The sequence below is a fragment of the Dipodomys spectabilis genome, unplaced genomic scaffold (assembly GCF_019054845.1).
Source record: "Dipodomys spectabilis isolate Male_0828 unplaced genomic scaffold, ASM1905484v1 ptg000094l, whole genome shotgun sequence".
Taxonomy (NCBI): domain Eukaryota; kingdom Metazoa; phylum Chordata; class Mammalia; order Rodentia; family Heteromyidae; genus Dipodomys; species Dipodomys spectabilis.
Genome location: NW_024870771.1, coordinates 14883314 through 14897437, shown reverse-complemented (window position 1 = coordinate 14897437; position 14124 = coordinate 14883314). Strand labels below are relative to the sequence as shown.

At 49.2% G+C, this 14124-nt stretch overlaps 1 protein-coding gene across 1 annotated transcript in view; it reads left to right on the top strand.

The window, feature by feature from the left end:
- Gli2 (GLI family zinc finger 2) overlaps positions 1–14124 on the top strand; it is a 234870-nt gene that overhangs the window by 216433 nt on the left and 4313 nt on the right. The window contains exons 7-13 of the mRNA XM_042685199.1: positions 293–509; positions 1654–1776; positions 3582–3716; positions 6077–6226; positions 8625–8789; positions 10833–11111; positions 12524–12860. Coding sequence (XP_042541133.1) covers positions 293–509; positions 1654–1776; positions 3582–3716; positions 6077–6226; positions 8625–8789; positions 10833–11111; positions 12524–12860 — 1406 coding nt within the window. The remainder of the gene's footprint in view (positions 1–292; positions 510–1653; positions 1777–3581; positions 3717–6076; positions 6227–8624; positions 8790–10832; positions 11112–12523; positions 12861–14124) is intronic.

Genomic DNA, 14124 nt, shown 5'->3' with positions numbered 1-14124 from the left:
GAACCAGCTTCCAAAGCCAAATGGGGCTCAGCTAAGCAGACAGCAATGACTCAGAAATACATCATGGGTGTCAGAGCAGTGGAGAGGCCAGGTGTAGGGCTGAGATGGGACCAGCCTACCAGTGGAGAAGCAGCTAAGCTGAAAGGGGAGGCCACTGCGGGTTGAGTGAGGAAAAGCCATGGTAATGGTGCATTTATAGCACAATGCCCATCTTGTTTGGATGGCGTCCTCTCTGCCCAGGAAATATCAGCCTGAGACCCACCCACACCCCTCCCTTTGCTCTCCATTGCAGCCCAGCCTTCACTTTCCCCCACCCCATCAACCCCGTGGCCTACCAGCAGATCCTCAATCAGCAGCGAAGCCTGGGCTCAGCCTTTGGACACACGCCACCCCTGATTCAGCCCTCACCTACCTTCCTGGCCCAGCAGCCGATGGCTCTTACCTCCATCAATGCTGCACCCACTCAGCTCAATAGCAGCAGCAGCAACTGCCTGAGTGACACCAGCCAGGTAGGTGGACACAGGGAGCAGGGGGGTGGGGACTATCACATGGCATCAGGCTGTCATCGGGGCTGTTCACTGCTGAGACATGATGGAGGACTCTGGGCTCAAGCCTGGCTGGTGGGTTGACTTTAGCTGCTGGTACTTGACAAAAAGTTGCTCATCAGGAGCCCTGGCCTGGACTATGACAAGTTCCCCCAGCATCTCAGGTCTGCTTTTTCCTGTCCATCAGCATAATAAGTGGATGGAGAAACACTCTAACACATGGGGTATGGCACTATGTAAGGACCTAGTACACAATATAGAAATGAGCATATGAATGCAGATTCCTATTAGAGAAGGGTTTCCCACAGGCCTTTCCACACCATCTTATTCAACTTTCCAATGGGCCTTTGGCATGCCTGTGCATCCTAGTACAGTGTGACACAGATGCCCAAAGATAAGCACAAGCTTTGGATTCAGATTCTGTTTGGGTCTTGGCTTGCTAAAAATGGCTGTTTACCTCTCTTGGCCTGAGCCAGTTCATATGCAGATGGGGCCCTACTACCCAGAATGCTCACTGTGCAGCCAAACAAGCTCCAGTAATCATACAGCCCCTGAGAGCCTCAGACTGTAGATAATGTAATGTGAATCCTAGAGGGAAGCAGCTATCTCAAGCCACCCCCTGGCAAGTGGCATGTGCATAGAAGTGGGAAGTGGATGTGGCCATGTCTTGGGGAAGATGGCAAGATGCCTGCAGAATATCCTTCCTATATCCCAGGGCCCCAGGGTGGCCCCCCAGCATCCTCTCAGATACTTGCTTTCAGCTTTTTAAGGGTCACCTGAAACTACAGCCCCTAGACCTTCTGCCCCTGGACTTGCTTTTTCTACTCTGGAATGCTCAGAAGTTAAGCATCCTTGGGACAGGCTCCAAGAGTGCCTAGTTTTTTGGGTGTGTCTTCTATTTCCTGAGGTCCTGAGGTGGAGGCAGCAGCTTCATGAAGACTGGTAATGGCAGTTGAGGTATACCTGGCAGGCTCTGGCTGGGGTGACTCAGTTTCTCATGCTTCAAACACAGAGATGCACTCGGCAGGCTATGTGGAGACAGAGGTAGAATTTTGAGTGTCGTTGCTCTGCATCTATATAACAGACTGCTTTCTGTGCCCTCACCCAGAACAAGCAGAGCAGCGAGTCAGCTGTGAGCAGCACAGTGAATCCTATCACTATACACAAGCGCAGCAAAGTCAAGACTGAGACCGAGGGTCTGCGGCCGGCCTCTCCACTAGGACTGACCCAGGTAACCTGCTGGCCACCCTCACCATCCCTGTGTAGGACTAGGCCAGATCTCTTCATTTGACTGCCATTTGGGCTGTAACCTTGGTGGTAAATGGAGGGAGGGAGGAAGTAAGGGAAGGAGAGAAGAATGGAAAAAAGTGGAAGCAAGAAAGGTAAGAAAGGAAAGACGGAAGGAGGAAGAAAGGGAGAGAAAAAGGAAGGAAGGAAGGCTGCATGCATGCATAAATGAATGGATCATAGGGTGGCATGGGCAAGGTGGGCACACGGGGCTGTGACCTTCTTAATGCTGTGTCCCCAGCACCATATATACGTATATATGCACATATATGTATGTATATACGTATATATGTGGCATGGTCATCAAACATGTGCTGGCTGAATGAATGAGTGAGTGAGTGAATGGGTGAATGAACAAACTTTTCCTTCTCTTCTGTGTTATCTTGGCGTGTTGTCATATCCTCGCCTATATCAGCCTTGAGCAACATAAGCCTGGTTGAACTGAGTTGCTCATGTTCCCTGAATGGCTCAAGCCCTCAAGTTTACCTGCTGTCCTGACACTTCAGCCCCTACCACATTTCCATTGCCACTGGCCCTTATGGGTAAGGGAACTCAAGCTTCCAGATATTCAGCCTAGCTCCTGAGTCCCTTTGGGCAAGAGTGAAGGGTGATTCCTGAAGGGAGAGTGAGAAACATGGGATAAGATATGGCTTAAGTGAAGACCTGCCTAACAACCACAGAGTCATGAGTTCAAACCCCAGTACCACCAAAAAGTAAAAACAAAATAAAATAAAAAGATTAAGGAGACCAAGAGCCTATAATCCTAGCTACTCAGGAGGCTGAGATCTGAGGATCGCAATTCAAAGCCAGGCTAGGCAGGAAAGCACTTGAGACTCTTATCCCCATTTATCCACCAAAGGGCCTGAAGTGGAGGTATGGCATAAGTGATAGAGCATCAGCCATGTGTAGAAAAAACTAAGAGATAGCATTTAGAAGCGTGCGCATGCGAGAGCGCGCGCGCACACACACACACACACACACACACACAGCCCAGTACCAGCCTGTCTTGTATCTGAGAGCATTGTGTATATCCCCTTTGAAAACCCTGCTATTCCCCAAGATGGCTGCAGGCAGGCCCTCCTCTCTGTCATGCCAAGAGCATAAGTTCTGCTGATTCAGAAGCAAGCCTCCTGCCCACCAACCTTCACAGGGGCATAGCTCTATCTGTTACTGCAGACTCCCCAGCATAACTACCAAGGATGCTCGGGACCTCCTATCCCTGACTCCCCACATGTACTGCACCATCTTTCAATGAGGCATACTTTGGGCACTTAATTTTCATGATATATTGGATCCTGTTATTGTCAAGCAAACAGAGGGGTTGGTGACAAATTCTTCTCCCCTTGCTGACACCACAACTGATCTCAGCATGATGCATAGTTTCCACAATGCTGGCCATCATCAGGGGCCGCTGAAATTGATGAGGCCAGCACATATCCAGGGAAGATACACTTGCCTAATGGCCGTGCAGAGGCAAGAGCTGGCTCTGAGAATCTAGGAGGCCCATGATCGCCCTTCACCCCAGGTAGGCTACACAGAGCCCACCTTTCCTCTTAGTGTGGGAAGCCATTTTATCACAAGGAGGTGGTCTCTGTGTCCTGTGTGCATGCACATGCTTTCCCTTGGCAGAAAATGCAGTGACTCGCCTTGCTCCTGGATCCTTCGCATAGACTATAGGGGGCTATTAGCACCTTGTCCTCAGGGCTCCCTGGCTGGACCTGCTCATATAGGTGTGGTCTTCTCCCCCAGGAGCAGCTGGCTGACCTCAAGGAAGACCTAGACAGAGATGACTGCAAGCAGGAGGCTGAGGTGGTCATCTATGAGACCAATTGCCACTGGGCAGACTGCACCAAGGAGTATGACACACAGGAGCAGCTGGTGCATGTAAGTCTCTGGTCTCATCCTGCTGGGGAGGCATGGAGCTCCTGTTGCACCTGATCTTCCTGAGCTTATGCTGTAAAGAAGGAGCTAGAAGTTGGGCACTGTGGTTCAAGCCTAACTGCTTGAGAGGCAGAGATCTAGAGGATAATAGTCCAAGGCTAGCTTGGGCAAAAGTTCAAAGAACTCCATCTAGATCAGTGATTAGGCAATATATCTGTCATCTCAGCCACGTGAGGAAGTACAAATAGGAAAACCATAGTCCAAGCTAGCCCTGGTATAAAGGCAGGCATTATATCAAAAATAATCAACTGAAAAATGGCTGGAGGTATGGCTCAGTAGTAGAGCACCTATCTGTGAAGGACAAGACTCTGATATTAAACCCCAATAATGTCATTTGAAAAAGAATATGAGGATGAGGGGGAGCAGGAGAAAAAGGAGGAGGAGGAAGACGAAGAAGAACAAGAAGAAAAGAGGGCTGGGAAGGTGGCTCAGTGGTAGAGTGCTTGCCTTGCATGCATGAGCCCCTGGATTCGATTCCTCAGCACCACATAAGCAAAAAGAAAAAAGCCGGAAGTGGCGCTGTGGCTCAAGTGGTAGAGCGCTAGCCTTGAGCTGAAGAGCTGAGGGACAGTGGCCAGGCCCAGAATTCAGGCCCCACAATGGGACCCAAAAAAAAAAAAAAAGAAGAAGAAGAAGAAGAAAAGAGACTGGAGAGGAAGCCTCAGGAGAAACCTGGACCATTTCTATTAGTAGACTCCTAAATACAGAGTACAGAGCATAAAAGAAAATGAGGGAACAGGCCATGTGAAGTGAAGCCAGGAAGAGAATATTAAAAACAAATGCTGCTGGATGCCAGTGACTCACGCCTATAATCCTAGCTACTCCGGAGGCTGAGATCTGAGGATTGTGTTTCAGAGCCAGCCCAGTCAGGAAAGTCTGTGAGACGCTTATCTCCAATAAACCACTCAGCAAACCCGAAGTGGCACTGTGGCTCAAGTTGGTAGAGCACTAGCCTTGAGCTGAAGAGTTTAGGACAGCGCCCAGGCCCAGAGTTCAAGCCCCATGACAAAAAACAAAAACAAACAAACAAAAAAAAAAAACAGAGCCATGTCTCAAATGGAGGAATACCAGCCTTGAGCAAAAAAGCAAAGGGATAGTGCTCAGGCCCTGAGTTCAAGCCCAGTACCACTATAAAAAAAGAAAAAGAAAAGGTGTGCGGGACGGGGATGTAGGTGAGTGGTAGAGTACTCCCCTACCATGCATGCACAAAGCCCCTGGATTTGATGCTCAGCACTACCAGAACGCAAGCAAACAAACAATACCTAAGTCCTCTGAGTGACAGTTCTGCAGGCCTGTCCCTGTGGCCGTACACGGTCACCTCCACCCCACCTGGAAAGAGCAGACTGCTTTACAAGACAGAAGAGGATCTTACTGAGCTGTGTCTGGCCCAGCTCTCTGGGAAGATGGATGGTGCAGGCATCCGAGTGAGCTGGAGCCCCCGTCAATTATTAGCAATTTGTCACTAAGTAAACCAATAAGGAAAAATGAAAGGCATTGTCAGGAAGCATTTTTATCATTTGAAAGGCTTTAAAAATGGAACGTGAGGCTAATAGGAGAAGATTTCTCTGGAAGTTCAAAGCATGAAAGATTTTCCTTGCTCCCAGGGTGCTGTCTGTGCACATGACAGTTGGGGGTGTGGCTCAGGCCACAATACCAAGGCTTTTTGTCTTCTGGGGTAAATTCTGCCAATGCCTGATGCCCAGACCTCGGAATACCTTTGAAGATTTCCAGAGTGGCCAGCAGCTCTGTCACTGTTTTTCTATCAAAATAAAATATCGCATGGAAAAATCTCTGAAGCATAAGGGCATGTATATTTCTTGCCTTGCCATCCTTAAGTATGTTTTGTAGCTCAGGAACATCAATAAGTCCCCACAGACCAGACCCCTGAGCCCAGCCTGAGGTGAGCAGGGTACATGGTCATGCAGATGACCAAGTGATAGAGACGGGACACAGAGTCACCACAGTGCTTTCTTTAATGGCCACAGTGATGATCTGTGAGCAGGCCTGACCTGACACACAGGTGGTCTGGGTAGAATGGAGTGAGGGTCCTCACGTAATCACCGAAGGTCAAGTACAATGACTGGTCCCACACAGGAGCAAAGACCAGGAGGGCAGCAAATGCATTTACTACAGGTGAGGTCTGCTGGAGAGGCAGAATAGAAAGAGGTCTCTGGAATGGTTCCATGGTCAGCTGAGAGTAGGCCTCTGGGCACTGGTGTGTACACAGTGGGTGGGCAATGCAATTGCAAGGGGGTGGGCATGGAGGCCAGGCGGCTGATCTCACCCTGGGGCTTGTCATGCAGCACATCAACAACGAGCACATCCACGGGGAGAAGAAGGAGTTCGTGTGCCGCTGGCAGGCCTGCACGAGGGAACAGAAGCCCTTCAAGGCGCAGTACATGCTGGTGGTCCACATGCGGCGACACACGGGCGAGAAGCCACACAAGTGCACGGTGAGGCACAGGGCCCCACGTGGCTGGGTACGAGGACAGGACTTGCCAGTGGGTCATCTGCCCTATTCAAACCCCAGCTTTCTGCCCGTCTTGGATCCTAGTTACCTCTCATCTACTGCTATCTTGAACCTCAAAAATCTCTTTGATGCAGGCACTAGTGACTCATGTACGAAATCTTATACATGGGAGGCTCAAGTGAAAAGATGGAGGTTCAAGGCCAGTCTGAGCAGAAAAAAATGAAAATGTGAGACCTTGTCTCAAAAACTAGCCAGCAAAAATCAGGGCTGGAAATGTGGCTAAAGTGGTAGAGCACCAGCCTATCAAACATAAAGCCCTGAGTTTAAACTTTAGTAACACCACCCAAAAAGACCCTCTCCTAAATGTGAGCAACTAGCTGACCACATGAAGGGTGTGCCAGAATCTCCATGGCTGTGTCTTAATTATGAGCCCCAAGACACAGCTGAACCCCTCAGGTAGCTTAGCAGGGGACACTGAGCAGAGAGCCTTGGCTATGTAACATCTCGAGAGAGGTATCCTAGTCATTCATGACTTGAGTAAGGATGGGTTAGAGATCACTTTGTCACCTTAATTTTTTAAACTGAGGCTAGGAGGTGTGACTCATTGGTAGAGCACTTGCTTAGCATGAATGAGACTATAACGTATATCCCAGCACTGAAGCAAAAAAGAAGAAAAAAAGAAATGAGCTCAAAGATTTAAAAACAAATAAACAACAACAACAAAAAAAACTTTTCAGTCTCTTTAACTGAGGCACCAGAACTTAGAAGCCTAGCAATGGGACCTTTAGTTTTTGGCACTCAGAAATTGCTCCTTTGGGGATTGGAGGCAAGACTCAGTTGGTAAAGCACTAGCTAATGAACAAAAGCTGGACGTACTGAGTTCAAGTCCTGGTCTTGGACCTAAAAAGTAAAAAAAAAAAAAAAAAAGGCTCCTTTGTCAAAAGCAGAAGTGACCCAGCCCACTAACGTGATTGCACCTGAACCCTCAGAATCAGAAGTACTTTGTGCCATAGATCCTGAGACATGTATTTTGTTCTCATGGTAATATCTCTGAAATCATTCTGGCTTATTAAATTGGCAGTGTCCAAGAGTCAATGAGAAATGTTACCTTTGCTGGCACATGCCATAAAATTCACCCCTTTTTGGGGAAAAAAAAAGGTACAGTTGGATAGATTTTAGCATATGCTCAAAGTTCTGCATCATAGCCACTAGTTACCTCCACCGAATCCTTTTCGCTCCAGAATGGCCCCTGTGCCCATTAGCAGTCACTCCCCATCTTCCATCATTTCCTCCACCGCTGGCCAGTTACCAAACTATATTCCGTCGTTCTGATTGGCCTCCTCTGACATTTCATTAAAATGGGATCATACAATATATACCACTGGTTCCTTACATGTTTTCAAAGTCCATCCCTGTTGTAACATGAAACCATAGTTTCTCTTCTTGGTTGCATAACATTCCATTGATGAGTGGAGAAAGGATAGTTTGCATTGCTTTCACTTTTTGTCTATTTCTGAGTAATGAATGCTGCTGTGAACATTCCTATGTTCCTATGTGTGAGCATGCTTTCACTTCTCTTGGGTAGTATCCCTAAGGAATAGAATTGCTCCATCCTATGACAATCAAGGACCTGACAGACTTTCCCCAAAAGGCTTCACCATTTTCTATTCCCATCAGCTGTGTGTAGAATAGTCTGGTTTTCAGTACATCCTAATTGTTTTATTCTAACCATCTCAGCAGGTGTGAGATCATATCTCCTGTGGTTTTGATTAATATTTCCCTAATAACTAATGATATTGAATATAAAAGTGTTGATTAGCCATTTGTATATCTTCTTTGGAGAACTGTATATTCACAGTCTTTTGCAGATATTTTTACTTGGGTTACTTATCATTTTGTTAAATTATAAGAGTTCTCAATATATCTAAGTAGTAGATCCAAAACCTGCAATTATTTCTCTCATTCTAATGAATTGTCTAAATTTTCTTGACAAGTTCCTTTGAGACACCAAAGTGGAACTTTGATGGAATCCAGTTTTTTTTTTTAATTGCTTGTAGTTTTATGGCATCTAAGACCATTGGTTAAAGATGGCTTGATCGCGTATTAATGTTCTTATTTATATCAAAATAAACATGTACAACCATATTTTTATATGCATTTACATATACTTTTAGCTCTTCCATCAGGTCTTGGATCATGTTGTTAATGGTTATACTTTTCAGCCCTTTCCAAGTTTTCTGAAAAGTTATTATTAAAATCTGCTGCTGGGAGCATCGGGAAGGTGGGGGGGTGGGGGGGCGGTGAGGGGGCCAGTGGAGCCCCCTTGTGTTGGATCTGGGATGTTCTCATTGACCAATTTTGGCCTGCTGACCTCATTCCAGTTTGAGGGCTGCTCAAAGGCCTACTCTCGCCTGGAGAACCTGAAGACACACCTGCGATCCCACACTGGGGAGAAGCCGTACGTGTGTGAGCATGAGGGCTGCAACAAGGCCTTTTCCAACGCCTCTGACCGGGCCAAGCACCAGAACCGCACCCACTCCAATGAGGTAATGTGGTGGGGAATGTATACAGCATGCACACAGAGGCACTCCTGACTGTATCTCCCATAGCCTGTAGACACCTTTCAGAAACTGGCAGCCAGCTTCCCAGGCACCCACATCATCCCTCATCTGCACATCCTTGGACATAGCAGACCGGCCCTCAGTGGCCTGGACAGCACTTCTTCCTCTGTGTGCCACAACCTCTTCTCTGAAAGGGTGTGTACAGGTCCCGTGGCACATTCACCATCTCTGTGCCTCAGTTTCCAACTCTCTGTCATAGCTACAGGTAACCACCACGAGGTCCACAAGGAGCTGAAATCAAAGTAGAATGTCTGTTCTGATCTCTAAATGTCTGATGTGTCATGACACAAGCCCTGTACCTTATTCATTCCCCCAGCTGTTGGCTGGATTCTATAGCTTGTCCTGTAGATGAGGATTCTGACATTCAGAGAAGTGAAGTAACTCCCCAGTGCCATGAAGTGGTGCTCTGTTTAGGACCTAGGAGTCCCATTCCGAAAACATCATGGTACCTGTGTCACTCACAAGCTAGGGTCCAGCTGCAGAACAGCAGCCTGCTCCTGAGGATCAAGTGGCTAGTGGTGACCTTTCCAGCCATTAGTGCTGTCTGAGCCTGGTGAGGCCATTGGCTCCCTATTAATGGACCAAAACAGCCTATGTCACCAATGCCCCCAAGTCTCTGCTGTTAGGGTGCCTGCCAGTGAGTATAAAGCATCAGAAACTGAATTTGAGACTTGGTCTCAGATTTAAAAAATGATAATAAAGATTTTTTTTCTTGGCTCAGAGCAGCCTGTGTCTCCCCAAAGCCAGAACCAGAGGGAAATGGACAGGTACCCGTGCAGCCTCTCCCCATTCCCATTCCCATTCCCAGTCCAGCCACAGAATCACTGTCACTCAGGCAGACTTTGCAAAGAGCATTTCTAACAGTTTAGATACTGTGTGGGCCCCAAAGGAGTTTGCTCCAATGCTAATCAGCAGGTATAAGAATGTTCAAAGGAGCCAGGTACTAGTGGCTCATGCCTGTAATCCTAGCTACTCAGTAAGCTGAGATCTGAGTTCAAAGCCAGCTGGAGCAGGAAAAGTTCATGAAATTCTTATCTCCAATTAACCACCGAAATGCTAGAAGAAGAACTATAGCTCAAGTGGTAGAGTGCTAGCCTTGAGTGAAAAGGCTCAGAGACAGTGCTCAAGCCCTTGAGTTCAAGCCCTAGTACTGGCAGAAAGAAACAAAGATAGAAAGGAAGGGAGGGAGAAGGACTGGGAGGGAAGATAAGGAAGGAAAGGAGGGAGGGAGGGAGGAAGGAAGGAGAATTCTTTTCAAAGGCTCTGAAGTCCTCAGGGTCTCCCTAAGTTAGAGCCAGCCTTGGAGGCTATGTGTGTGAATGTGTGTATGAACATGTATAGGTATGAAGGTGTGTGTTCATCTGTGTTTATGTATGTATGCATACATGCATGTGTGCATGCATAAAGATGTGAGGAAGTGGGGGGGGCATTGTACCTATAGATATGTGCAGAGGGGTGAGTGTATCTGTTTGTAAGCATAGATAAACATGTGTAGGTTAGATGTATGTGTATAGGGGCATGAGTGTCTGTGGATGTGAGTGGGATAAGATCCCAGGGTCCCATGTTTTTATCTTGTTACCAGGTCACAGTAATAAGTGTGTTTGCCTCCTGACCCTGTCTTTTCTCATCAGAGAAATGGGAGGGAGAGGGGTGTAGTTACTGGTGCTCTCTTGAGATATAATCAACTCAGATACTTGCTTTCAGTGCTAGAAATTCTGGAAGGCATGGTCTTTCTGACCCATGCCACCAGCTTCCTGGGCAAGAGCTCCCTTGACCATATATCTGACTTGCATGGAAACATGGTCTGCACTGGCTATGGTTACAACAGAGCACCTGCCAGCTGGGCCAGCAAGGTGTGCAGGAGATGTGGGATGGCTTCTGGAGGACAGGGGGTGGGCGGGGGGGTGTATATTCTTGACATTTGCCCTTGAGTCTCTCTCAGTAACACATGCCTGATTCTCTTTCCAGAAACCCTACATCTGCAAGATCCCAGGCTGCACCAAGAGGTACACAGACCCCAGCTCCCTCCGGAAGCACGTGAAAACGGTCCATGGCCCAGATGCTCACGTCACCAAGAAGCAGCGCAATGACGTGCACCTCCGTGCCCCAGTACTCAAGGAGAATGGGGACGAGGCCAGCGCAGAGCCCGGCGGCCGTGGGTCTGAGGACAATGCTGAGGCCAGTAGCACCAGCCAGGCCGTGGAGGACTGTCTACATGTCAAAGCCATCAAGACAGAGAGCTCCGGGGTAAGCATTGCTGGCCAGCCCAGCTAGCAGAGGACGATTCTGTAGCTCTGCCCAGGGTCCAGAACCTCAGCCCCAGGGGCAGGTCTGTTCTAGGGCCCTTCTTCTAAGGATGAGATGATCCCCCTCCCCACTCCAACTCAGTTTTTCTCTCTTTACCTCATTGGGCCTTACATGGCACCTCTTGTTCGAGTTCTTTTCTCTGACCCAGCTTCTACTGGTCAGCTGTGGCGAGGCTGGGGGTAGACTCCCCCCTACATGTTGATCTGCCCATGCAAGGTGTCCTCTGCGTGTCTACCTTTCTAACCAGCACTCGAGTGTTGCTATGGGTCCCCACCCTCTGTCCTGTCCCTATGTCCTCCCCCCTCTGCCTATGCTCTTTGTGTTCTAACCACCTGTTCTTTGTTTCCACCTCTTTTTCCCAACTGTACCTCCCCTAAGGATAGACGGTACTGAGGTGAGCGGAAGGTGGGTAGGGGGGTGAGGGTGGGCTTGGTGAGTGAGGGGGGCCGAGATGCTTGGGGGAGACAGGCCCATCACTGCAGGCGTCCAGGCCTGGGACCATGGGTCTGGAGTGTCAGTGACAAGGCACTGCAGGTAGGCCTATGGAAACAAAGACTAGAAGTTGTGGGGAGCAGTGGAAACAAAGCTGCAGAGGGGCCTAGCAGGAGGGGACTGTGAGTCTAAACTATAGGAGAGAGGCAGACCAACCCACAAAGGAGCCTGAAGATCAAGCAGAGGGAAGAGGATTGTAAGCAAGGCCTAGAAGATTCTTGTCTCCCTGGTGCTTGTGCCTTCATGGGGAAACACTTCATGTGTGCCCCAAGGTGCTACATCCCTGATGAGCATCATCGAGGCTCAGCTCTCAGGCCCCAGAAGCTCTAGCCCAGGTTCTATGGCATTGATGATTATACATATGTACTGTCTACAACTTGTTCCACTCCACTCCAGCCCTCAGAAAGGGATGATTTGGGGTGGCCATTCAGTAGGGGGGGGAGGTGTCTATATCTCATACCCCCTGCCTGATCAACCTTTCCCCTAGTTAGCTGCCTCTAATGTTGAGAGCCCTCTGCCCCATAGAAGGCACCAAGTTAGCAGGTCTCTGTTGTTTTTCATGGCGGACTCATCACAGTTTGTTGGGAATGAGAGTCTTCAGGCTGTACTGGGTACGTTCCAGGTGTCAGGCACAGGGGAGCCAGGTCAGCTCCGTCTCATAGTTGAGAAGGGAAGTGACCTGACCATCTCACACAGACAGACAGATGGTGATGGTTTGCAAGCTCGTCTTCCAAATAGCTTCCTTCCTTCACCAGTGCCCCCTGCTCAAGCATGCAGAGCCCAGGAGGTTGCGGGGTAGACAAAGGAGCAAGTGTCATCTAACACACTCTGAGCCTGTGTCTTCTCCCTCACCCCTGTAGCTGTGTCAGTCCAGCCCCGGAGCCCAATCATCCTGCAGCAGTGAGCCCTCTCCTCTGGGCAGTGTCCCCAACAATGACAGTGGCGTGGAGATGCCGGGGCCCGGGCCCGGGAGCTTGGGAGACCTGACAGCGCTGGATGACACCTCACCAGGGGGCGACCCCCCAGCCCTGGCTGCCCCCTCCGCTGGTGGCCTGCAGCTACGCAAACACATGACCACTATGCACCGGTTCGAGCAGCTCAAGAGGGAGAAACTCAAGTCACTCAAGGATTCCTGCTCGTGGGCCGGCCCGGCTCCACACACCCGGAACACCAAGCTGCCTCCCCTCCCAGCAAGTGGTAAGTAGAAACCCAGAGCCTTCAGGCAGGGGTAGGAAAGAGCTTGAGGCTGTACCAGCTGGTCAACTCCCACCAGGCATCTCATTGGCTGTCCACAATGAGAAAGCTCTTCTGTGCAAGTTCATTACACAGGGAAGGAAAGTGAAAGATGAAAGTGGCCCATCCAGATCAAGGGCAGGTGAAAGTCAGCCTAGTCTTGAGTGGCTCTGAAGCCCACACTCTTCCAACTGTACCATAGTACAGATGGATACTCACTCCATCATTCCCATCCTTGTCTGGCCACTCAGTCATTTGATCAGCAAAGGCCACGAGGAGGACACCTACTTCATCCTGGTTCCAAGAGAGCCCATGTTCAGAAGACTGGGCCTCCAGAGTCCCACTCTACTGCAGAATAAATCCAGTAGCACCAAAGACAGAGCTAGGGGCAGAGCTATGAAGAGGAAGAGCTGGGCAAGAGCGAAGAGGAAGAGCTGGGCAAGAGCAAAGAGGCTTCATGGAGGTGGTAGCACTGTATTTAGCCAGCACTTTGAGATAGAAGGTGTCTTCAGCAAGCATCTCTTGAATGCTGCGTGTACAGTGCTGAGTACTGGATACTTGGTCCCCAGGCTGCCCTCCACGGACCAGTAGCCTTGGGGTAGACATTGATGCTCCATCTTGAAGAGAACATGTTGCCCTCCCCATTTGAAGGACTACTGGTCAGGTAGCCTTGAACTCAGCCCCACTATGGTGTCTCCTTGGTTGAAGGCAGCTGATTCAGCCAAGGTTATTCTCAGGTGGCCACATCCAGTGACTGACCACCAGAGAAATGTGAGGAACTCAACTGGGGGCAGGCCTGAGATCTCTGAGATCAGCTGGGGCTCACTGCTGCTTTGCCTGTTCTGTGGCCTAATTTTCTTCCACAGCTGTGAATCCCAGTGTGCTTATTAAACTCCATCTCAGGGGACCCAGCTAGTAGCCCCAGACTGAGAGATGCAGGAGATAAGGTCTGAGCCCTCCTGGGCCACTCACCCCCTCCCATTAATAACCCAGTCCTACTGCTAGCTAGAGAAACTGAGGGTCCAAGTAATGAGAACTCAGGGCCAAACCTGTAGTGATGAAGCTAAGATCAACCAGTCAGTGAAGAAGCGAAGAGTAGTCGTCAGCCTCCTGACTTCCACTTACCCACCCTTGGTAATGGGTGCCTTTTTTTCACTTTCTATCCTTTCCTTCCCTTCTTGCACTCAGAACTGATGAGACTCAACCCCAACAGCCTTTGCTTGGTCAA